The sequence below is a fragment of the Amblyraja radiata genome, chromosome 6 (assembly GCF_010909765.2).
Source record: "Amblyraja radiata isolate CabotCenter1 chromosome 6, sAmbRad1.1.pri, whole genome shotgun sequence".
Lineage (NCBI taxonomy): Eukaryota > Metazoa > Chordata > Chondrichthyes > Rajiformes > Rajidae > Amblyraja > Amblyraja radiata.
Window position 1 is genome coordinate 56,079,565 of NC_045961.1, and position 25,563 is coordinate 56,105,127.

Consider the following 25,563-nt stretch of genomic DNA (forward strand, 5'->3'; position numbering starts at 1 on the left):
AAGTTGTACAGCATGGAAATAGGCTTTGCCGACCATCTGCAATAGTCTCATTTCCCGCATTGGGTCCATATCCCCATAAACGTTTCGTATCCATGTATTATCAAAATGTATTTTAAATGTTATAGTACCTGCCTCGACAACCTCCTCTGGCAGTTCATTCCATTGAAAAGGTTGCTCCTCAGGTTCCTTTTAAATCATTTTCTTCTCACCTTAAACATATGTCCTCTGGTAGACACAAATGCTGGAGTAACTCAGTGGGACAGGCAGCATCTCTGGAGAGAAGGAACGTTTCGGGTCGAGACCCTTCTTCAGTGGTTCTTGATTCCCCTACTCTGGGTAAAAGACTCTTTACATTCACCCTATCTATTCCCCTCATGATTTTATACAGCTCGATAAGATAACCACTCATCCACGTGCACTCCAAGGAATCCCTGTAAGTATTAGACTGCCCAACCTCTCCCTATAGCTCAGGCCCTCAAGTCCTGGCAACATCCTCGTAATTCTTGTCTGCACCATTTCCAGCTTAATAATATCCTTCCTCTAGCAAGAAGAACAAAACTGAACACAATACCCCAAATGCAGCCTCACCGATGTCTTGTACAACTGTAACATAACATCCAAACATCTGTACTCAATACCCTGACTGATGAATGCCGATAAACCAAAAGCATCCTTGACCACCCTAGTCTATCTCTGCCCGAAGCCAGACCATCTCCAGTCACTACAACTGCAGCACACATCTCCAGTCTATATCCAGACCACATATCTCCAGTCCGTACATCTAGACCACACATCTCCAGTCTATATCCAGACCACACATCTCCAGTCTGTACACCTAGACCACACATCTCTAGTCCCTACACTCGGACCACATCTCCTGTCCCTAAACTTGGGCCGCATATTTCCAGTACCTATACCTGAACCATCCATCTCCAGTCTCATCATTTCCTGAGCTCATCCAATTCTTCATTCTCTGCAAAGTTAAACCCTTAAAAAAAAATCTGTCTGTATATAACTCTGCATCTGGTCCCCCTGTTCGTGTACTCCTGATTTTACTTAGCTTCGTACCAAGCAGAACACACTAAGCTCTAAAAAGCAGAATGCCTTTGAGCACTTACATAATGACAAGTATTGCCAGGGTGATAATAAATGTATAAATATTTGAGGCATGGAAATATGTCCCTATGTTCGTAGTTGAGGCCAATTTAAAAATGCTGGTCCTTGCGTGTGTAATGGTTTGGCTTGTTTCCAAAGTAGGTTTTGCTGGCGCAGGCAACATTTCTTAAGTGAGCTGAAGTTGAAATGATTTTTATACCCATGGACCTATCAGCTGTTCCTGTCTCTGGAAGCAGTGTGCTGCAATTATCAGCTGTTTTAGCTGAGAAGCCAGAAAATGCCTTTTCTGCTCTCCATGCATATGACTTGTAGACAGTCATAGAGTCAAACAGGTTGTAAACAGGGTCTGGCCCAAATTGCCCACATCAGCCAACATGTTCCTGCCACACTATTCCCACCTACCTGCACTTAGCCCATATCCCTCTAAACCTGTACTATCCATATACCTGTCTAAATGTTTCTTAAACATTGTGATAATAATAATAATAATATATTTTATTGTCAATGCACAGAGGTACAACGAGATTTGGTATGCAGCTTCCATCCAATGTAATAACTTAATTAGTTAATTAAAAAACAGTTAAAACAGTATAAAGTGCAAATAGGTCTGTGCCGGGGGGGGGGAGGAGGGGGGGGCACTCTGCAGGGTCGGTTCAGAGCAGCTTTAGCTCTGGGGATGAAGCTGTTCCTAAGTCTGGAGGTGCGGGCGTAGAAGGCCTTTAACGTCTGCCGGTTGGTAGAAGTTCAAACAGACTATTGCAAGGGTGTGAGGTCTTTATGAATGCTGGTGGCCTACCTGAGGCCTCAACTATCTCCTACGGCAGTTAGTCCCATACACCCATCACCCTATGTCTAAAAAATGTTACCTTCAGGTTCCTATCAAATCTTTCCCCTCTCACCTTAAATCTATGTCCTCTGGTTATTGATTCCCCTATGTTGAGCAAGACAATAGACAATAGGTGCAGGAGTAGGTCATTCGGCCCTTCGAGCCAGCACCGCCATTCACTGTGATCATGGCTGATCATCCACAATCAGTTCCCTGCTCCTGCCTTCTCCCCATATCCCTTGACTCCGCTATCTTTAAGAGCCCTCTCTAACTCTCCCTTGAAAGCATCCAGAGAATTGGCTTCCACTGCCTTCTAAGGCAGAGAATGCCACAGATTCACAACTCTCTGTGTGAAAAAGTTTTACCTCATCTCCGTTCTAAATGGCTTACCCCTTATTCATAAACTGTGGCTCCTGGTTTTGGACTCCCCCAACATCGGGAACTGTACATTTACCCAATTTATTCCCCTCTGAATTTTGTACACCTCTGTAAGATCGCCTCTCATCCTCCAAGGATTACTCCAAGGAAAAAGACCTAGAGTGCTTGCAGCATTTCTTTTAAATGTACTACATTTTGCTTGAGAGCATCACATTTAACATCCTCTGAAAATACATTAATGTATAGCCATTTCCAAATCCATTGGGAGGATTTTAATTGCAGACTGGTTCAGATAGTTTCCCTTCAGTTGGTTATTTAATGGAATGGATGGTGAGTAGCTAACATTCTCCGGATAATTCATCATGTTCAACGTGCAGGTCCTTCTGAAATGGTTGATGGGACAGCATCCTGTGGCATGTAAGCCTCGGACTTGGAGTCAAGTCAGATGTTGACGTCAAGATTCAAGAGTGTTTGAATATGCACCGAAAACAAAACAATTACATTCTTACTTGTAGCAGCATAACAGATTTACAAATGCAGTACTTTATAGATAACATAATAAACAAACTAAAAAAGTTCATTAAATAAAAAACACTACATAGTGTAAAACAAAACATGTCCCGAAGTCCTTAGTGTAACCAAGGCAGTTTGTAGTTCGAAGTTTAGTTGGAGTTCATAGTGTTCAAGAGTCTGGTGGTTGCTGGGAAGAAGTTGTTCCTGAACCTGGAGGTCAGTTTTCAGGCCCCTGTGCCTTCTTCCCGATGGTGGCAGCAAGATGAGAGTATGGACAGGGTGGTGTGTGTCTTTGATGATGCTGGCTGCTTTTTTAAGGCAGCGCCTCCTATAGATCCCTTCGATGGTGGGGAGGTCAGTATCTGTGATTGACTGGACAGTGTCTACCATTTTCTGTCGTCTCTTTCATACCTGGACATTCAAGTTATCGAACCAGACCATGATCAACCCATCAATTTGTTCTTCACTGTACACCTGTAGAAGTTTAAGGAAGTATTCCTCGACAAGCTGAATCCCCTCAATCTTCTAAGGAAGTAAAGGCATTGATAGTCTTACGTTATGATTGCATCTATGAGCTGGGTCCAGGACAGATCTTCAGAGCTATGCACGCCCAGGAACTTGTGGTAGAAGAACAACGTTCTTTTTCCTGGATCCATTAAAAAGATTTAAGCCTAATGTATGTGGAAGATGCATTCAGTTTCCGTAACCTCTTGAAAAAAAATACTACAGTGGTTTCTCTTTTCTGGTTGAAGTGAAAGTTGCACTTAAACCTGATTAGCATTTGATTGAGAACTTAATCATTTGTCCAGGATTCTCAGGAACAATTGTGCGGCACGGTGGTGCAGCGGTAGAGTTGCTGCCTTACAGCGCCAGAGACCCAGGTTTGATCCTGATTATGGGTACTGTCTGTACGGAGTTCTCTCTGTGACCACATGGGTTCTCCAGGTGCTCTGGTGTCCTCCCATACTCCAAAGACGTGTGAGATTTGTAGGTTAATTGGTTTTGGTAAATTTGTCCCTAGGCTTTTAGATAGACACATGGATATGCCCATGAATGAAGGGATATGGATCACATGCAGGCAGAGGAGATTAGTTTAACTGGCATCATGTTTGGCACGGACATTGTGGGCCGAAGGGCCTTTTCCTGTGCTGTACTGTTCTATGTTCTATGCATCCGGTGCAAATTACACTACTGACTGGAGGTTGGAATCCATAGTTTGTTAAACTCTGATGCATCCTCACCACGGCAATCCAATTTTACGGTGCAAGGCCAGATGGCAAGCTCCTCAAATTATAAAGGCTTTTGCCATCATCCTCATTTGCCTGATCAATTGGTCCACTGTTGAGTAACTTCCTCTCCCTTTGAAATCTGTTCACATTCATACAAGTGGAAACAATGCTCCTTTTGCTAGGAGGACATTCCTTCTCTGTCATAATTCTAGGCAAAATCAACATCTTGACAGTGAACTCTGCCAAGGGAAGAATGGTGGCAGTGTTTCATCTCTCCAGAGCAATTTTTAAGTATCTTAGAATAGTTTACTAAGTAGCATTTCTTCTCTCGCTATTTTACCCAAAGAATATTCTGCCCTCAACTGCAAGCCTATAATAAGATTTGATAGGGGATGTAATGCTGAGGCTTTATAAGGCACTAGTAAGACTGCATTTGGAGTATGGTGAGCAGTTTAAGGCCCCGTATCTGAGGAAGGATGTGCTGCCATTGGAGAGGGTCCAGAGGAGGTTTATGAAAATGTTCCCTGGGATCATTGGGTTAACATACAATGAGCATTTGATGACATTCGCTGGAGTTTAGAAGGATGAGGGGGTCCTCATTGAAACTTACCGAATAGTGAAAGGCCTGGATGGAGTGGATGCAGAGAGAATGTTTCCACTAGTGGGAAAGTCTAGGACAGAGGGAACAGCCTCAGGATGTACCTTTAGAAAGGAGATGAGTAGCAATTTATTTAGCCAGAGGGTGGTGAATTTGTGGAATTCATTGCCACGGAAGGTTGTGGAGGACAAGTCAATGGATATTTTTAAGGCACAAATTAACAGATTCTTGATTAATACGGGTGTCAGAAATTATGGGGGAAGGCTGAGAGGGAAAGATAGATCAGTCATGATTGAATGGCAGAGTAGACAATGGCGGAATGACCTAATTCTGCTCCTATAACTTATGATCTTATGGTTTCAGGTTTGTTCAGAGAACTTCAAAGTACAGAAAGTGGGAGAAATTTAAAAGGGACCTCAGGGGCAACTTTTTCATTCAGAGGGTAGTCCATATGTAGATTGAACTGCCAGAGGAAGTTGTAGAAGTGGATACAATTCTGATCTTTAAAATGTAGAACATTTTAAAAGTATCTCTGGAGGACAAGCAATGTTTTGGGTCGGGTCCCTTCTTCAGACCTGAAATGTTGTCTGTCCGTGTCCTCCAAAGATGCTGCCTGATCCACTAAGTTACTCCAGCACTTTGTGTTCTACACAAGGTTCTAGCATCTGCAGTTCTCTCTGACTTATAAAAGACTGTTTTAAGATACATGGCCAGGAAGAGTTTAGAGAACTATGGGCCACCATGCAGACAAAAGAGGATAGCCCGGTCGGTATGGCAACTTGGCCATCATGGACAAGGTGGGCTGAATGACCTAATTTCATGCTGCATGACTCTGATGCTATTAAATTCAAAGTCAAAGAGTCATACAGCACGGAAACGGACTCTAAGGCCCAACCTACCAAGATCCTTATCTACACGTCACATTTGTCTGCTTTTGACCCATTTCCCTCTAAATCTTTCCTCTTCATGTACCTGTCCAAATGTCTTTTAAATGTTATTGTACCTGCCTCAACTAGTTCTTGTGGCAGCTTGTCCTATATACCCACTGCCCTCTGAATGAAAAAGTTACCCCTCAGGTTCTTATGAAATCAGGCATCATGTTGAGCACAAACACAATGGGCTGAAGGGCACCTTCCTGTGCTGCACTGTTCTGTGTTCTATGTGAAATTTTCCCCCCTCACCTCACCTCACCTCCTCTGGTTCTTGATTCCCCTCCTTTGGGTAAAAGGTTTCAAAGGTCTTTTATTGTCACGTGATATACGAATTACCATACAGTTATATAAAAAAAATCAACAAGCCACACAACTACATAAAAGTTAACATAAACATCCACCACAGCGGTCTCCCCACATTCCTCACTGTGATGGAAGGCAAAAAGTCCAGTCTTCCCTCATTCTGCTTCCATGGTCAGGACAATCGAACATTCCATCGGGGCGCTCGAAGCCCCTTCGTCGGGGTGATCGAAGCTCTCGCGATCGGGGAGGTCGAAGCTCCTGCGGCTTGCAGTTCCCGAAGTCGGTCTCTGACCAGAGACCGCGGGCTCCACGATGTTAAAGTCCGCAGGCACCCGCGGTAGGGTTCACAGGTCGATCCCTGACATAGTGATTGCGAGATCTCTGATGTAAAGTCCGCAGGCACCCGCGGTGGAGCTCTCGAAATCTGTCTCCGGCAAAGGCTCCTCGATGTTAGGCCGTAGTGTGGTCGGAGATACTTTACGGGAAAAAAATCGCATCTCCGTTGAGGTAAGAGATTAGAAAAAGTTTCCCCCACCCCCCACATAAAACAAGCTCAAGAACACTAAAAACATACATTTAACACATAGTAAAAGAACAACGATGAAGAAAGGGACAGACAAACTGCTGGCGAGGCAACCATTGCTGGCGCCACCCGGTGGTAAAAATCTCTGGGCATTCACCTTATCTATTCCCCTCACAACATTGTACGCAAACTTCCTCAGAGCCATGCTTGTCTTGATCCACAGTTCACTGACAAGATAGTCTGCGGTTTAATCCATTATTCTTCATTGGATCACAGGAGAGCTTCAGACAGGCAGCCTGAGTTAGAGATTAAAATATTTATGATGTCCTCTGAAACATCATTCCCTGTCAAAGGATAAAAGATCAGTTAAGAGCTTTTTATTAATGTATGGGACCATGAAGAGTAGCTAGAAATTGGTTTGTTGTAAAGTAGGTGTACTCTGTGAGTTCTTAACCTCTGAAGAAATCCATTGCCAACTGTACAAACTAATGCACCAGAAATGCTCCAATTCAAATGTGACAAGGGAAAGATTTAATAGGAACCCGAGGGGCAATTCTTTCACCACAGAGGATGGTGAGTGCATGGAACGAGCCAGAGGTAGTTGAGACAAGTATTATAACAATATTCAGAATAAAAGGACATACCTTTAGAAAGGAAATTAGGAGGAATTTATTTAGTCAGAGGGTGGTGAATCTGTGGAACTCATTGCCACAGAAGGCTGTGTAGTTATTGATATTTTTAAGGTGGGGATTGACAGATTCTTGATTAGTATGGGTGTCAGGTGATGGGGGAGAAGACTGGAGAATAGGGTTGAGAGGGAAACACTTCAGCCTGGACTGAATGGCAGAGTAGACTCAATGGGCCAAATGTCCTAATTCTGCTCCTATGACATGAACTTATGAAAAGAATGAATGAATGAATGAATGAATGAATAAGTTAATTGGCCAAGTATTCGCATACAAGGAATTTGCCTTGGTGCTCCATCCGCAAGTGATAACATGAGATACTAATATTAATCCTGGCCAAATTGGAGAGGCTATGACTTTAAAATGGGGTAAAAGCTTCAGGGCTGCTGGGAGAATTGGTCAATTTGGAATTGCTCTCTGCAGAACTGGGACAAGCTGCGGAGTGGTACCAGTGTGTCTAGAGCCTAGATACAAGTTGCAAGAAAAGAATAAGAACATCTGCAGACCCTGTCAATTAGGTGCAAAATGCACAGAATGGATTGGATGGCTGCAAACCAGACATACACCTTGTAAATAATTGTAAATAATGTTGCAGAGTTCTACTTTGCTGAGTGTTGATTGGATGAGGTATTGAGCCTTGTCAGGGTTTCTTGCAGATCAGGGTAAATGTTTCTAAGTTGGCTTCCTTGAGAAGTCTTGTTTAAATACAATGTATTGAGCTGCTGTATTATTGGGTTAGGGAAATGTATGGGATTAATCGATATCTGTAATTGGATTGTTCAGTGACCACCCCATGTGGTTCGCCCCCTCAAGATCCCGGGACATATAAAAGTCCGTTGCCACGAGGTCCAGCGTCGATCTTCTTGGAGAGCGCTTGGGACTGCGTGACCTTCTGTGTAGTGTCTCTGAGCGAGGCCCAGAGGGTTTGATCAGGCAGATACGAGGATCGAACCCGCGGTGGTTAGGTACAGTAGTTGAACTGTAATTGTGTTTTGTCAAAATAAAGGTTAGTTGTACAAGTGCTTGATTCAGTGATTTTTGACTGAAACTAGACTGGGGGGAAGTTTAGAACAAGCAATTTATACAGTCACAGTTAGGAATGAAACATAAAACATTAAACATGACATAAGACATTTCTACAGGTACATGGATAGGAAAGATTTATAGGGATGTGGGCCAAACATAGGTGAAATGGAACATGTGAAGATGGGGCATCTTGGTCGGCATGGACAAGTTGGGCCGAAGGGTCTGTTTCCGTGCTGTATGACTATGACTCTGAATGTGGTCAAATAAGCATAGGAATCATCAATGTTTAGGTTTAAAGTCACATTGAACATGTAGAACATTAACAGGACCCTTGCTTTATATTCTGGATAAACTGTGAAATCTGGAAATGTTAGTGCAAATGTTGGAAAGTGGATGTCGTCCTTTATCAAATTTCCGTTTAATTTGCTTCTTTGTTCCGTCTTTCCCTGTTCAGCCCGACTGATTCACATCCTTCCCATCTCTACCATTCAGAGGTCACCGAGGGCACCTTGTTTAAAATGATTTCTGTTCCAGCTCCTGTCATAAATATAGATCCAAACTGTGAGGACTCTGTATGGTTTCATTAGAAACAGGGTCTATATCATTCCCCATGCTCTGCGCCTTATTTCAAATTTATTGATTTAGAGGGGAAAAAAGGAGTCATGTCTTTGTTCTGGCCCTGAACAAATTTCAAGAGTTTATTGCAGAATGCTGACACATAACAGTAAAATAAAGGCTTCATACACCCAGCATTGGGTACAGAGAGGATCGAGCAATAGAGACATAAAGAGAATGTAAGGCCTCTGAGACAATCTCTCAGGGAACATATTTCAGGAGCAGAGGCAACAGAATGCATGTGCAGGTAATGATAACTGAGTCAAGAGTATTTGATTGTCATGTGTACCGACAACAGAACAATGAAATTCTTACTTGTCATCGTCATACAGCAAGGAAGCATGCCCTTCGGCCCAACTTACCTATGCCCACCAAGATGCACCATCCACACTAGTTCCTGCTGCCCAGGCAGCATCTCTGGAGTAGATGGATAGGCGACGTTTCAAGTTGGGACCCTTCTTCAGACCCATAAGGTTATCTATTCACGTCTTCCACAGATGCTGCCTGACCTACTGAGTCAGTTATTCCAGTTACTCCAGCATTTAGAGCCAATGAGAGATACAGCGCGAAAACAGGCCCTTTGGCACAACTAATCCTAGCTGACCAAGAAGCCCCATCCACACAAGTAGCACCTGCCCATATTTGGCCCATATCCCTCTAAACCATTAAAAGGCCCATCAACCCACAGATAAATATATAACTATGAATTTCTATTGACTGTCTTTGGTTGCACTAAGAGCTTCAATGGGTTTTTTTTTGCACTATTATTATGGTTAGTAATTTATTTGGTTATTATATATTTGGTTAGGTTTAACGAGGTTTAATTATATCCAGGTTCAGGAGCAGCTGCTTCCCAACAGCCATCAGGCTCTTGAACACTGCACAACACTAACTAATGAAGTATGGACTATCATTGATTACACTAAGGACTTTGGGCTTTTTTTTCAATACTGGGATTATTAATTCATTGATTTTTTTGTTTACTATATTTATACTTCAGGCTTTAGAGATACTGTGTGGAAGGCCCTTCGGTCCACTGAGTCCATGCCGACCTGCGATCACCCCGTACACTAGCACTATCCTACACACAAGGGACAATTTACAATTTTACCAAAGCCAGTTAACCTACAAACCTATAAGTCGCGGGAGGAAACCGGAGCACCCGGAGAAAACCCACGCGGTCCCAGAGAAGAGAAGAATGAGGATAGTAGTGAAGTGTAGTTGGCGTTAAATGAATAATGATGTTTAAGTAAACTGCATGCTTGAGAATGTGAAAAAAAAAGGAAAGAAAAAAGAAAAGAAAACAGACCCCAAAGAAAAGAGGGTTTTAAGAAGGGAAAGGAAATAAGTAAAAAATCCAAAGAAGGTAGAGCTAACTGCTGCGCCTCTATGCTGCCCAAATATTATCTACGTGCATTTTGTTTTCAGACCTGTTATGCAGCTGCAACTAAGAATTTCATAGTTATCCTTACAAGTAACAATTAAACACTCTTGACTCGTGAATTCAGTTTATGTCACGGGTTAGTTGACTTTTCACATTACTGCCCCTTTCAAGCCTTTAAGCGCATTTAAATCTGCGTGATTTTCCTTTAACATCCACCCGCTATCCTTCCGCCCACAGGACGCCTTTGTATTAAATGTATTACACACTCTAGCAATCAGATGGCTACATTTCTATTCCAATGATGTTCTCTAAATGGAAATTTAATAATCCTCGCTTCAGAGGTTGGGATTTTGCAGGTAATTTAGGATGGATGGATGAATCAATGGAGAGATGACAAACTGCTCCGAAACAGAAAAATAAATGAAGTGTTATAACTGGCTAGTTATCCCAGCTAAGATCTTTCTTTCAGTTTAGATAAATTGACCTGGAATTTGGTTTAGAGCATTGAATACAAATGTTAGAAGTAATTTCAAGGTCAAAGATATATTGAAAAACAAAAGACTGAAATATATAAGATCTGAATAAGATATTTTAACATGAAATTCAGACTGAAGAAGGGTTCTGACCCGAAACATCATCTATCCATGTCCTCCGGAGTTGCTGCCTTACCTGCTGAGTTACTCCAGCACTTTGTGTTTTATTTGGTAAACCAGCATCTGCAGTTCCTTGTGTCTACATGAAAAATGTAAGTTCTGAATAGGTGTTGAAATTGTTAGCTGAATAATGAATAGCTTCATAGGGATGTGATGCCTCGAGTCAATGATTAACACTCACCTGAAACAAAAAGTGCTGGAGTAAATTTGCGGGTTAGGCAGCATCTGTGAGGGAATGGATAAGTGATGGTTTGGATTGGAATCCTTCTTCAGGAGTCTGAAGACATTGTGGGCCAAAGAACCTGTGCTATGTTCTGCAACATAAAAGTCTGAAGAAAGGTTTGGAGTCTGAAGTCTGTCCATTCCCTCCACAGATACTGCCTGACCTGCTGAGTTCCTCCAATACTTTGTGTTTTGCTCATGGGTTTCACCATCTGCATTTCCTTTTGTCAACAATAATCTGAAATTCTTACATAGAACATAGAACATAGAACAGGCCCTTCATCCCAAGTTAAACTGAGCTACTCTACCCAGTGGTGGACCTACATTTTTTGGGCCCTGAAGATTGAACTATTATAGGGGCCCCTTCGCAACCAGCAACAAGGTCTGGGTAACCACTGGCATCTTCTTCAATGGGGTTGTTCCACGACAGATCACCACAAATTTTAATTTCTGTCATAAATGTTAAATTATTTATAATTATTTTATATTAAATATATTTAGAATGAAACATCCTTAATTTGAACTTTTTTTCATTTACAGCTAGCCTACATGATACATAAAATAACCTTTAAATGTTTATTTTAACTATTATTTTGTGTTGAATTAGTGGGTGTGTGTGAGAGAAGGCGGTGAATGCATCCTGGACCCTCCAAAGTGTTTGGATGTGATTTATCATCATACAAATCGACCGTGAAGTGTACTTTCTTTACGTTACAACGTTTTGTGGTGAAACTGTGACACAACGTGGTAGCAATCGTAAGTACAATAGCGAATGGGAAGAAACATTTCTATGGGTCCAAAAGGCTGCTGATGGATCGGAGGCAGCTTTTTGTAAATTGTACCACTAAAACATTGTACCAAGAATTAGCAACCTCTCAAATCATGAAAAAATGGAGAAACACAAGCAGAGAACTCCATTACCAGCCAGACGCAAATTAATGTAAGAAAGACTCCTAGGCAATAATGATAACGTTTTCCCGAGTTACCATTTATACACCATGCAGGAAACAACGTCAACAAAATTGAAGAACAATACAGACAAATTGCTTTTGTTGATTGGAAAGAAGAATCTCCATTTAAGAAAGATGGACTCCCTACAGACACTGAACAGTTTTGGATTAGTGTACTTCATCATCAGGCATTTAAAGAGCCTGCCACCTTTGCCCTTCCTTGCCTAATAACCCCTGTCAGCAATGCTGTAGTTGAGAGGGTATTTTCTCTTGTATCCTCCGTTAAAATGAAGGCACGAAACAGAATGCATCTGAATCTTCTTGATGCGATTGTGAGAATCAGGGCAGAACTATTGCTGTCAAACGAATGTTGCAAAGACTTCACTGCATCTCCCGAAATGCTGAAAAACTTCACATCAGACAAGGTTTATGCCGTATCTGTTCCACTCATGCCAGTGTGGAGGATAGTAATGACCTGGATCTGGAGCTTTTCATGTGATGATGTATGAAAAATATATTAAAATTTGTCTGGCTTTTTCTGGCTTTTTTCTAGTATTGCTTGGCTTTAAATTAAAATTTAAATCTGGCAACCATGGACAGGCGGCGATTAGTTGAGGCGGGGATTATGTGTGAGGTGGGAGGTTTAGTCGAGGCGAGGTTTAGTGAGTTGAGCTTTAAGTGTGAGGTGAAGTTTAGTCGAGGCGAGGCGAGGGGTTTAGTCGAGGTGAAAAATCAAATTCATTTCTAGGAAAACAAAAAAATCAGAATTCCGATTTAAATCTGAAGAATATCTGGACTAAAATTGCTTTTGAGGCCCCTCCGGGATTATGGGCCCTGAAACTTAAGCTTCATTAGTTTCATAGTAGACCCGCCCCTGCCTCTACCTGCACATGATCCATATCCCTCCATTCCCTGCATATTCATGTACCTGTCTAAAAATTGCTTAAACGCCACTATCGTATCTGTCTCCACCACTTCCGGTGTAAAAAATCTTGCCCCATGCATCTTCTTTAAGCTTTGTCCCTCTCACCTTAATGCTATTCCCTCTAGTATTTGATTTATCCATCCTGGGAAAAAGGTTCTGTCTACCCTATTAATGCCGCTCATAATTTTGTATACCTATCATAAAAAAGTTGCCCCTCAGCTCCTATTAACTCTTTCCACCATCACCTTAAAAATATGTCCTCTTGTTCTGGGCATGACTGTGCGTTTACCCAATCTATTCATCTCGTGATATGGTACACCTCTATAAGATCACCCTTCATCTTCTTGTGCTCCAAGGAATAAAGCCCTAGCCTGCTCGACCTCTCCCTATAGCTCAGCCCCTGAAGTCCTGTCAACATCCTCATAAATCCTCTCTGCACCCTTTGTGGGGTTATTGTTTATTGTGGGCGGCGCGACTCTTGTCAGCAGCGGCCTCTGCAGTCCGTCTGTCTTTTTATTGTTTTCTGTCTTGTTTCTATGTAGTTTTTATTGTTTTTTTTTGTCGGGGTATGTGTGTGGGGGTGGGGGAACTTTAAGGTCTTTCCCCTGCACGGGAGACCCGACCTTTTCTTTGTCGGGTCTCCGTTGTCGTTGGGGCTGCAACGTGGAGCAGCCTCCAACAGGAATGACCTGGGGCTCCAGTCGCGGAGCTGCGGATCTACTCACCATCACGGAGCTGGCCGAGTCCGGAGCGGGTGGAGCTGTGGTGGACGCTGCTGTGACCCAACACCCGGTGTATTCGGAAGCTCCTACCGCAGGTCTGTGGACAGTAATACCGGGAGCCCGCGGGTCCCTGGTGGGAGACCGCTTTTCGGGGCTTCCGCAACGGCGACTTCTCCCGCCCGAGTTGCGGGGTTGAAGAGCACCTGGAGCGGGGCCTACATCACCGCCCCGCGCGGCTTGGAATGGCCGCGGGACTTTGTGAGCGCCCGCCAGGGGCTCCAACACCAAGAGCCCGCCGGGGGCTCCAACACCAAGAGCCCGCCGGGGCTCCAACACCAAGACCTTGGTGGCCTTGCATCACCCGGCGTGGCTTTAATGGCTGCGGGACATTTAACATCGCCCGCCGGGGGCTTTGACTCTGTCTTTGACTCTGACATGGGGGGGAGAGGGGAGTGCAGGGGAGAGATATGTTTAAGTTTTGCCTTCCATCACAGTGAGGAGGACTCACTGTGATGGATGTTTATGTGAATTGAATTGTGTTGGTGTGTGTCTTGGTTCTTTTTTTGTATGGCTGCAGAAACCAAATTTAGTTTGAACCTCATGTGAGGTTCAAATGACAAATAAAAGGTATTGTATTGTATTGTATTGTATTGTATTGTATTTCCAGCTTGACAACATATTTCCCATAACATGGTGTCCAAAACTGAACACTATACTCTAAATGTGTCCTCAGCAACATCTTATACGACTGCAACATGGCCTCCCAATTTATATACTCAGAGATACAATGATACCTAGTCTTTTATTTTAAATATTCCCTTATTTCCTATTTTCTTTTATTCTTGCGTGTCAGAAGACTGAATGATCACAGATATCACAAGATTTCTGATTCCACTGCTAGTTCCTAAATGATTTATTGGACTGCTTGATCTATCGACAGGACTCTAGCTTTCTCTGAAGGCTGCTTCACTTCTCATCTGTAAGAGACGGATAAAAACTCATCATATACAAGCTCACTGCCAACCCTATTATTATGATAAAGGAATATTTTTCATGGGCAGTTAAAAATATTTTCCTCAGAACAAACTCAATATTTGGTTCTTCAATACTAGTGTACAAAATCATGAGAGGAATAGATTAGGTAAACGCACAGAGTCTCTTGTCCAGAGTAGGAGAATCGATAACCAGAGAATATTGGTTTCAAGTGAGGGGGGAGGGATATAATAAGAAGCTGAGGGGCAACTTTTTATACAAAGGGTGTTGGATTGTATGGAACGAGCTGCCGGATGAGGTTGTTGAGGCCAGGTACTATCGCAATGTTTTAAGAAACAATTAGACACGTACATGGATAAGATAGGTTTAGAGTGGCGGCGCGGCTCTGGCTGCAGCGGCTCTCCGGCAGTCCTGTTTGTTTTGTGTTTTTTGGGTTGTTTATTTTCGTTTTGGTTAGTCTAGTTTTGGTTTTTAGTTTGTGTTTTTTTGGGGGGGGGGTTGAAACGGGGCTTGCTGTCTCTCCCTGCGGGGGAATGCGACTTTTTTGTCGTATTCCCCTTCTCTGCCTCCGTCTGCGCTGAGGCCTAATGGCGGAGCTGGCGACCTCGAGGCTCAGGAGGCAGAGCCCGCCAGGACTCGCACTGAGCTCGCTCCCGTGAGGACGGCCTGGCTCGGGGCTGGACAGTGCTTTCGTGAGGGGCTGTGACGCTACCGTGAGGACGGCCGGCCCGAGGAAGGAACGGTGCTCCCGTCAGAGTGGCCGAGCTCGGGGAGGTACGGCGCTCCTAGCCCGAGGGAGGAGCGGCGCCCGGTCGGGGCGGCCCAGCCCGAGGGAGAAGCGGCGCCCGGTCGGGGCGGCCCAGCCCGAGGGAGAAGCGGCGCCCGGTCGGGGCGGCCCAGCCCGAGGGAGGAGCGGCGCCCAGTCGGGGCGGCCTGGCGCGAGGGAGGAGCGGCGCCCAGTCGGGGCGGCCTGGCGCGAGGGAGGAGCGGCGGCCTGGCGCGAGGCTGAGACGGTGGCAGTACTCACGTGAGGGCGATCCGGCTCGGGGCTGGAACGATGCTCCGGGGGCTGGGACGGCAGTTCTGGTGGCGGTGGCCTGAGAACGGGGTTCGGCCGCGGGCCAGCGGCTGCGTCAGCAGGTCTGGTGAGCGGCAGCTTCGACTACCCCGGGCCGCGGTGTTTGAGCCGCGAGGACAGGTTTTAACATCGCCCGGGGGGTATCGCCTCAGCGCAGAAGGAGAAGAGGAGGGAAGAGACTGCAGCCCTAAGACTTTTGCCTCCATCACAGTGAGGAGATGTTGGGTGGACTCACTGTGGTGGATGTTAATATGTGTTTATTGTTGTTTTTTATTGTATTGTATTGTATGTATGACTGCTTAAATTTTGTTCAGACTTCGGTCTGGATGACAATAAAAGGCTATTCTTCTATTCTATTCTAGAGGGGTATGGGCCAAATGCAGGCTGGTGGGACTAGTGTAGATGGGACATGTTGGTCAGTGTGGACATGTTGGGCCGATTGGCCTGTTACCATGCTGTATGATTATGATTGACTTTCAAAGAGTTATTGATTTGGACCCCAAGATTTTGCTGATACAGATCTTGCATTTAATTGCCATTAATTTAATATTTCCTCTCATATTGTATATATAGCTCTTTTACAATGTTGAATGCCAAACCCGTCACAACTACATGAACAGTAGGACATCTTGACCAGCCCTACTACTGAGGAAAGGGGCAAGAGTTGGAGGATCATTCTAGATAGATTTCAAATCTCCTCTAGTGAGGAGAACACACAGTATTACCTCAACATGAGTTGTCCCACTGAAATTGTTGAGTCCAGGGGAATGCTGGAACCGAAACGTCATCTGTCCATTCCCTTCACAATTGCTGCCTGACCCACTGTGTTCCTCCAGCACTTTGTGTTTTGCTCAAGATTCCAGCATCTGCAGTTCCTTGTGTCTTCATATCTCTGAAAATACTGAATGTTTTCTTGACTCCCGTGAAAGGTTTGTGATTGAATTGGTTGAAGGATACAGCATGGAAACGTGTCATTCATCCCACCGAGTATACACCAACCATCACTCACCCGTTCACAATAGTTCTATGTTATCCCACTTTCACATCCACTCCCTACACACTAGGGGCAATTCACAGAGGCCAATTAAACTACAAACCTGCACGTCTTTGGAATGTGGAAGGAAACCGGAGCACTCGAAGGAAACCCATGCAGTCACAGGGAGAACTTGCAAACTCCACACAGCCAGCACCGAAGGTCAGGATCGAACCCGGGACTGGCGCTGTGAGGCAGCAGCTCTACCTGCTGCACCACTATACCGTCCTGAATGCCGCACATGTTTAAGGAACTAACTGCTCTCAGCTATATCCCTGTTCTCCAGGGATGCTGCCTGACTCCAGCACTGTGTCCTTGTGTCCTTGACTGAAATGCATTTTATATTCCAAATTATTTCCAAGTGTACTTTATGGTCTAATATACACCAGTCCATTCTCTCCTCAGCAGTTCCAAAGAATTAATTTGGAACCTTGACTGTGAAGAATTGGACAGATTTTACAATCCAGTTTCGGAGAACATGGAAACATTCTCTGTTTTTTCATTGAACTTGTCAAAAATATGCACTTGAAAGTTAAATGGCATTGATTGTAAACCCTTACATACAATCAAAGCATTTGGTGTCTAAATATAATTAAACCCACAATGTGGGCTCAATACGAATGCAATGTATTTTACCATCTGTGACTAAAATTAGTCTGGATAGCATGACTGGTTAGTATGCAACAAAAAAGTTTTTTCACTGTACCTCAGTACACGTGACAATAATCGGAACTAAACTAGTGTGAATGGGTGATCGATAGATGGCATGAACTTGGTGGGCCAAATGGCCCGTTTTCATGCTGTATCTCTGAACTACACTCATTAGCACAGCGTTACTGACTGATTTTAAAGAAATAATTGCAATGATGCACTCATGACTTCTGAATTCTTGACATTGTTTTAGAGAATGGAAATTGTAAGACAGTTGACATTTAGAGGGACCCTGCCATTGTAAGACCATGCAACATAATTATTAATCCAACTCCCTTTCTATTAACTTGGCAGTTTCTCCAATTATTTTTGTCAAGCTGTGGCATCAGTACTTTTCATTTCAACATAAAAAATGGTACAGAAGTTCAATGGATTCCAATTAAAAAGTCACCTCCACTTTTTTAGCTCCCTGACCATTTAGTTGAACAAAGGAATTTGGGAAGAGTGATGGGAGGTGATGGTCACATGTTGCTATAGAAACGACCCAGGGAATAGAGCTCGTTTGAATTGTTATTTAAGACTAATAATCAAGAATTTTACTCTTTGCCCGTTGGATAGCCAGGTAGAAACATTGAATGGTGGACCCATTTCCTTGGGAGATTTCTTTCAATGTCTGCACAGTGGCACAGCTGGTAGAGTCGCTCAACATTCTGTTGACCCTGAGCTTCCTGTTAAATGTTGCTCTTCTGTCGTATGTGTGTGTGTGAGTGTGTATGCACATACAAGTGTGTTTGGCAGTGTGTGTGTCTACATTTTTGTGCACATGCATGTTTGTGTATGTGTTTGTATGTGTTTATTCGTGCATGTATGCATGCATAATAAAAAATCATTAGTCTGCTTTTGCTCCAATGGAATTAGGTGTACAGCACTTCTAAGTGAACGAGGACATTTATAAGACATCTCACTGTGTACCCGGCCCAAGGTCAGGTCGAGTTGTACAGCAGGGAAACAGGTGAGAATGTCAAAGACTAGAGGGCAGAGCTTCAGTTTGTACGTTCTTCCCGGGACCACGTGGGTTTCCACCGAAGCTCCGGTTTCCTCCCACACTCCAAAGACGTGCAGGTTTGAAGGTTAATTGGCCTCTGCAAATCTCCACGAGTGGAAGCGAAAGTGGGATAACAGAACTTGTGTAAAAGGGAGATCGATGGTCGGCATGGGCTGAAGGGCCGATTTCCATGTTGTATCTCTATGCTAAACCGAATTAAACGTGTTCTGTACACCTTGTAAACAGACAAAGCCATAGTAATATATCTAATTATAGAATATCCACTCTGGGACGGCACAGTGGCTCAGTGCCAGAGACCCGGGTTCGATCCTGACTATGGGTGCTGTCTGTACGAAGTTTGTATGTGACATCCCAGTGACTGTGTGGGTTTTCTCTGGGTGCTCCGGTTTTCTCCCACACTCCAAAGATGTACAGGTTTGTAGGTTAATTGGCTTTGGTTAAAATTGTAAATTGGTGCTAGTGTACGGACTGATCGTTGGTTGGCATGGACTCAGTGGGCCAAAGGGCTTGTTTCTGTGCTGTATCATGAAGCTAAAGTAAATTAAACTAAAAACTAAACTAAACTAATCTACTGCAATGATAAGAAAGAACTCATCTTGCATGATGCATCATTCTGGTTATCAATAAATCATTTATTCACAGATTTGGCTTGTTTATTTATTGTAGTATGCACCACACTTAGTCAGATGATGACTACTGTAAAGCAATGACATTTCACACGAGTTAACTTTTACAATGTTCAACCAAATAGTCCATTTGGGAAGATTTGGGCCTTGATGGTGCTTGCCTGACCGTACAGTTGCAAAAGTTTATCCATGTGAAAGTAGAATATTTTACACAGTTGATACAAGTATTCTAACATACATCCCATTACTTTTCTAGTTAACTAAATATCAAACTGTAGAGCTTTAGATCTTTAATGTCATACAATACTGCTGTCTTGTGATACAATCCTCGTCACCTCTCACCATCCCACGCTCCGTGTTCGATACTGTCCAATCATAGTTTCACCGCACAATTTTTGTGAATCAGAATACTTATCATGGAGTTTTACAATAATTTAACTGTTTTGAAAATCATGTTAGAGTTGCCACAATGGACTGATTAAATTGTCAGTCAGGATTCAGATACCAACAAACATTTCTCTCCTGCAGGGACTCAGAATCCTTTGAACAGAGTATAATTTTTGCACCATAACTTATTTGTTTTTGATAGATGATCAGAAACTGAGAACGTTGATGGTGCAAGATAAACACAGCGCCTAAATGGTTAAGAATACAGATAATGGTAGAATCGCAAAGCAGCTGGATTCACCTACACCTTCACATGCCATGTGCTTCTGTCTTAAACCATGCTAGAATCCATACTCTTCATATATCAGTGCAACATTATCCTAGCTAATTCACTAAACATTCATTATTTCTTCGGAAATGATTTATAAAATTGCACGAAGCAGTAGGGTCTTGGTAACGAGAACGGGGATTCATTAAAAGGGAGAATTTGGTGAGCGAACAGTCTCCGATGAGCTCGGTGAGTAATCTTCAGATTCAGAGTTGTGTTCCGGTGCGTTAGGTTGTACCACGTTGCTTCCCTTTACATCCTGGTTGCATCTTCTTCGGAAAATCTGCCCCTCCTTATCAAGAGCGGTGGTCTGCCAGGGTCATAAAATAGCAAATGAGAAAACAAATCAGGTTTGAGACAGATTGATTGCTTGCTTGAAATGCACATGGAAATGTACAGTCTTTTGCCCAGAGTAGGTGAGGGGCAAAAGATTCAATAGGAGCCCGAGGGATCATTTTTTACACAAAGGGTAGTGGATATATGGAACGAGCTGCTGGAAGAGGTAGTTGAGGCATGTACTATCACAATGTTTAAGAAACATTTAGACAGGTACATAGATAGGATAGGTTTAGAAGGATACAAGGCAATCGCGGGTAGGTGGGATTAGTGTAGATGCGGCACCTTGTGTGGCATGGGCAAATTTGGCTGAAGGGCATGTTTCCACGCTGTATGACTCTATGACACAATGAAAGATACAGCATGGGAACAGGCTGGATATCAAAAGACACGAGGCATAGGAGCAAAACTACGCCCATTCAGCCCATTCAGTCTGCTCCGCCATTTTATCATGGCTGATCTATTTTGCCCCCTCAACCCCATTCTCCTGCTTTCTCCCCGTAACCTTTGACGACCCTCAGTGGCTTGAGACTTAGTTTTAGTTTAGTTTTGAGATACAGCATAGAATGGGTCTGTCAGCCCACCGAGTCCATGCCGACCATCAATCACCCGTTCACACTAGTTCTATGTTATCCCACTTTCTAATCCACTCCCGACACATTAGAGGCAATTTACTATAAACTATAAACAAGCACGACTTTGGGAAGTGCGAGGAAACTGGAGCACCCGGCGGAAGCCCACTTGGTCACAGGGAGAACATGCAAACTCCACACAGGCAGCACATGAGGTCAGGATCAAACCCATGTCTCTGGCGTTGTAAGGTGGCAACACTACCAGATGCGCTGCTGTGCCACCTCCAATACATAGCTACATAACCTATATTGTAATCATGATCATAGGAAACAAGGCTTATCATATATTGTACATTTTACGCAAGGCTATCGCAGAATTATAACCAGTGTGATTGCAGCATTATAGCAATGGCACTTTGCATAAAATATTATTTTCCATAAAATTATATTTGAAAGTTTACTTTTTGAAGTTAATTTTCTGATACTTGAAAATCCTTTCCACCATGAGTGGAAAAATAAAACTAGACCAATCTCATGAAGATTGTTATTTATAAGAACTGAATATAAGCACATCTACTGTGATGTCTGATTAAAATGTAGGAAGACTGGAGCCTTTGTTAGAACGAGATCAGAGATGACATTAAATACTTTGTATGTCCTCATTAAAAGAGAGATTCATTTTCTCGTTATACTATTCTGCATCCAGGACGTCTTACTCCTATCCCTTCTCAGTCCCAACATGTCTACAAGTCTATTAACTTCAACCACACTTTATGCTGCCTTGAAAAGCAGCCAACATAATCAAAGACTTGTCTCACCCCAGTCATTCCTTGGGACCCGATCCCATCCAGCAGAAGATACAAAGTCTTAAAGTGCGCATCACCAGACTCCCTCTGTTATCAGGCTTCTGAATAGTCCTTCCATAAACTACGGTGTTATCTGATTTTCCCACCTATCTCTTTGCAGACATTGGATATTTTCCGTGGAACTGCAACGTTACAATTCTGAAAATGATATTCTGCACCCTGGTAGCTTTCTCTTTGCTCTGCTTGTAGAGAACCACCATCAATGTCCAGCTACATCCTTTAATCTAGACAAAAGTACCAGCCCGTTTGCAATACCCTCTGGAAATTCCCCCGAAGATGTGGCACTGAGTTTGGAGTGTATACTTCAGTCCAAAACCAACTTGACCGATTGTTATACATAGTTAATGCTTAACTTAAATCTAGCTTTCCTTGTGAAATTATAATTACACAAAAAAAGACACAAGTTCTGGAGTAACGTACTTTGTGTCTATTTTTGTAAAACAGCATCTGCAGTTCCTTGTTTCTGAAATTATAATTATGTCCATTGGTTTACAAAATTTGTCCCTAAAGACAGTGAAATCCTGCAAATCCATGGAGTAAAATATCTAGTTTCACTTCTTCATTCGGGATAAGCCATTGGCCAAAATTACATAGAATAGTAGCCTCTTTGTGTAATGTAAGCAATTAGTTTTCTATTTTTCACAGCATAGATAGATCGAATCATGCAATGCAATACTAAAACTTCAGCAGATTCTCCCTCCCCCCACACAATATAAATAGACTCCTGCACATTTGCTTATCGTTAGTTTATGGGCCACTTACAAAATATTATGCATTCGCATTCAATAAAACCAACTGGAAATGTACACAGCAGAGTGAACAGCATTGTTAAATACTCACACTATTTTCATTTTCTCATTATTGTTTAAGTCTATTCTGTGGGGGTTAGCGCACGGTTTTTGATTTTATATGACTTTGCCAGCCAATATCAATGGCTTTTGATTAAAAAAAAAAGAAAATTTCTCCCATGGGTGAAATAGTAATACATAAAATTATTTTACAATATTTTGTTTTGATAAGATTTGACACAAAACAATTATCTCAGGAGAGGGTAGGTAAAATGAAATATTAAAAATATAAAGTATAGCACAGGAACGGGCCCTTTGGCCCGCAATGTCCGTGTCAAACATGAAGCCGTTAAACGCTCCATAGATGCTGCTGCACCCGCTGAGTTCCTCCAGCAATTTTGTGTACCTTCGATATTCCAGCATCTGCAGTTCCCTTTTGAACAAATTAATATACTCCGTCTGCACATGATCCATATTCATTTGTTCCCTGCAAATCCATGAGCCTATCTAAAAGCCTCTTACACATTACTATCGTATCTACCTCCACCACCACACCCGGCAGCGAGTTCCAGACACTCACCATCCTCGGTGTAAAGAACGTGCCCAGCACATCCCCTTTAAACTTTGCCTCTCTCACCTTATAGCTATGTCCTTTTGTCTTTGACATTTCCACCATGGGAAAAAGTTTCTCACAGCCTACCCTATCTATGCCTCTCATAATTTTATATACATCTACCTATATCTGACTTACACATGTCTGATTTTGTAGTTTTGTTACCAGGGGACCAGAGTTATATATATCTATATATTTTTTAATAATATTTTTATTAGAAGCATATACATATCATAATCAAAACGCATTTTGTTTATCAATTACATATTGTTAATAGATGGGATTCTGGCTATCAAAGTAGTAAGGGTCCTCGTTTATCAATTGCTTCTATTTGTTTATTTATTTATTTATTTATAGATAGGAAGAAAGAAGAAAAAAAAAACGATAAAAAATAATAGAATAAATTACCAATAATACAACTTTGGAGATAGGTCCGTAGATTATAAAACATAACGATTCATCTATTGCTGGGTTCAAGCTTCAGTCAGGCTTCCGTGCCGGGCCAATTTACCCTTTCAAAAAATCAATAAATGGAGACCATATTCTAGCAAATGATTCTTGTTTGTTAATTAAGACAAGTCTAGTTCTTTTCCAAATGTAAGGTCTCCGACATCTCCATAATCCACATTTTAATTGTGGGGGTTGTTGGATTTTTCCAGATTTTAGTATTTATTTTTTTCACAGTTATTATACTATAATCAAGGAAGTTTCTTTGGCCTGTTGTAAGTTTTAGGCTTTGTTCTGATATTCCTAACATTATTAGTTTTGAATCGGGATCCAATTGGATATTAACAACTTCAGAAACTATTCTAAAAATATCCGTCCAGAGATTTTTGATTTTTATACAATTTACAAAAGTATGTGTTAAATTAGCCTCTGAGTATTGACATTTATCACAGATAGGAGAGATATGTGGGAAAATTCTATTTAATTTTGTTTTAGAGTAATGCAGCCTATGTAGTACTTTAAATTGTATTAAAGAATGTCTGGCATTTAACAAGCATTGATGTATATGTTGTAGACTTTTGTCCCAAATATCTTTAATTATAGGTTGGTCTAATTCATTTTCCCATGCTTGTCTATATAATGCCGTTGACCAAGTTATATTTTAAACCAGACTGAATGTAGATGTGAAGACATGATACATGACAATACCCTCCTCATAGCTCCAGAGACCCAGGTTCGATTCTGACCTCGGGCGCTGTCTGTGTGAAGTTTGCATGTTCTCCCTGTGACCACCCGCATCCCAAAGATGTGCAGGTTTGTAGGTTAATTAGGCTCTGTAAATTGCCTCTAGTGTGTAGGGAGTGGTGAGAAAGTGGGATAACATAGAACTAGTGTGAACGGGTGATTGACGGACCTCGGTGGGCTGAATGGCCTGTTTCCATGTTTAGTGTATCGCTAAATTAAACTAATCTGTCCAAATGTAGGAGCTGTTTTATTCAAAACTGTACAAGAAAGACCATTATAAAAATGAAATGATCCAGGAATCGTTTTGAGTTTTTCTGAGCAGAAATTCTTTACCCTAATTCCAAAATTCTAGACTAAAGGCTACAACTATACGGTTTAGTAACATCTTAATTGTGTACTGCCGCTTTATGGTTTTTAAATTAAAAACAGGATAATGAGCATTGTATGAATTTTACAAACTTTTGGGAGAATTTCCTGTTCTGATAACGAGTAACTGAGGCTATGTAAGAACCTTATAACATAAAGTGTAAGTAGAAATTCCATTGACAACATCCTTTTTCAATCATAGCTGAAGATTAAATAGCCACTGTTTATTAGTTTTCATGTTGATATACTGTTCGAGCAGCAACAGTGGAATGCACATGTGTGGCGGTGAAAGTAAACTATAATGGCATTTTCCATCATCCCCAATTCTCATACTCAAGGCTGATTTCTTTTTCAAAATCTTTTTGCAGTTTTTCTTTTAGCCAAGTTCTGGGAAATTGATATTGTTGTCAGGTAGCAACGTTAGTGCAGAATATCCTCAGGTCGTGTTTACTCTGAGAGAATAGCAACGAGAAGGGAAAGGATATAAGCCAAATGCGGGCAGGTGGGACTAGTGTAGATGGGGCATCATGGCCGGCATGGGCAAGTTGGACCAAAGGGCCTGTTTCCGTGCTATTTGACTCTATGAGAATCTCATCTTTTAACAATGGTTCCCAAAACGAGAGCAATTTTCAGTCTCTGCGGATTGCATCTTACCGTATTAATGATGTATTTATGAGGATATCGCCAGGACCCAAGGGCCTGAGCTATAGGAAGAGGTTGGGCAGGCTAGGACTTTATTCCTTGTAGCGCAGGAGGCTGAGGGATGATCTTATAAAGGTGTATAAAATCATCAGGGGAACGGATAGGGTGAATTGCCCAAGATAGGGGAATCGAGAACTAGAGGACATAGGTTAAAGGTGAGGGGGAAGGCTGCGGGGTATATGGAACGAGCTGCCGGAAGAGGTAGTTGAGACAAGTACTACAACAACATTTAAAATACATTTAGACAGGTACATGGATAGGAAAGGTTGAGTGGGATGTGGGCTAGATGCGGGCAAACGAGACTAGTGTAGATGGGCATCTTGGACTGCATGGAAGAGTTGGGCCGAAGGGCCTGTTTCCTTGCTA

General features: G+C 42.5%; 1 protein-coding gene across 3 annotated transcripts in view; it reads right to left on the reverse strand.

Annotated features, from left to right (window-relative positions):
- Nucleotides 1-19,033: 19,033 nt before the first annotated feature.
- Nucleotides 19,034-25,563, reverse strand: part of dclk1 (doublecortin like kinase 1) — a 183,738-nt gene continuing 177,208 nt past the window's right edge. For all 3 annotated transcript variants that reach the window (XM_033022909.1, XM_033022908.1, XM_033022910.1), the window contains one exon: nt 19,034-20,073. In XM_033022909.1, the coding sequence (XP_032878800.1) occupies nt 20,016-20,073 (58 nt within the window). In that variant the 3' untranslated portion in view covers nt 19,034-20,015. The remainder of the gene's footprint in view (nt 20,074-25,563) is intronic.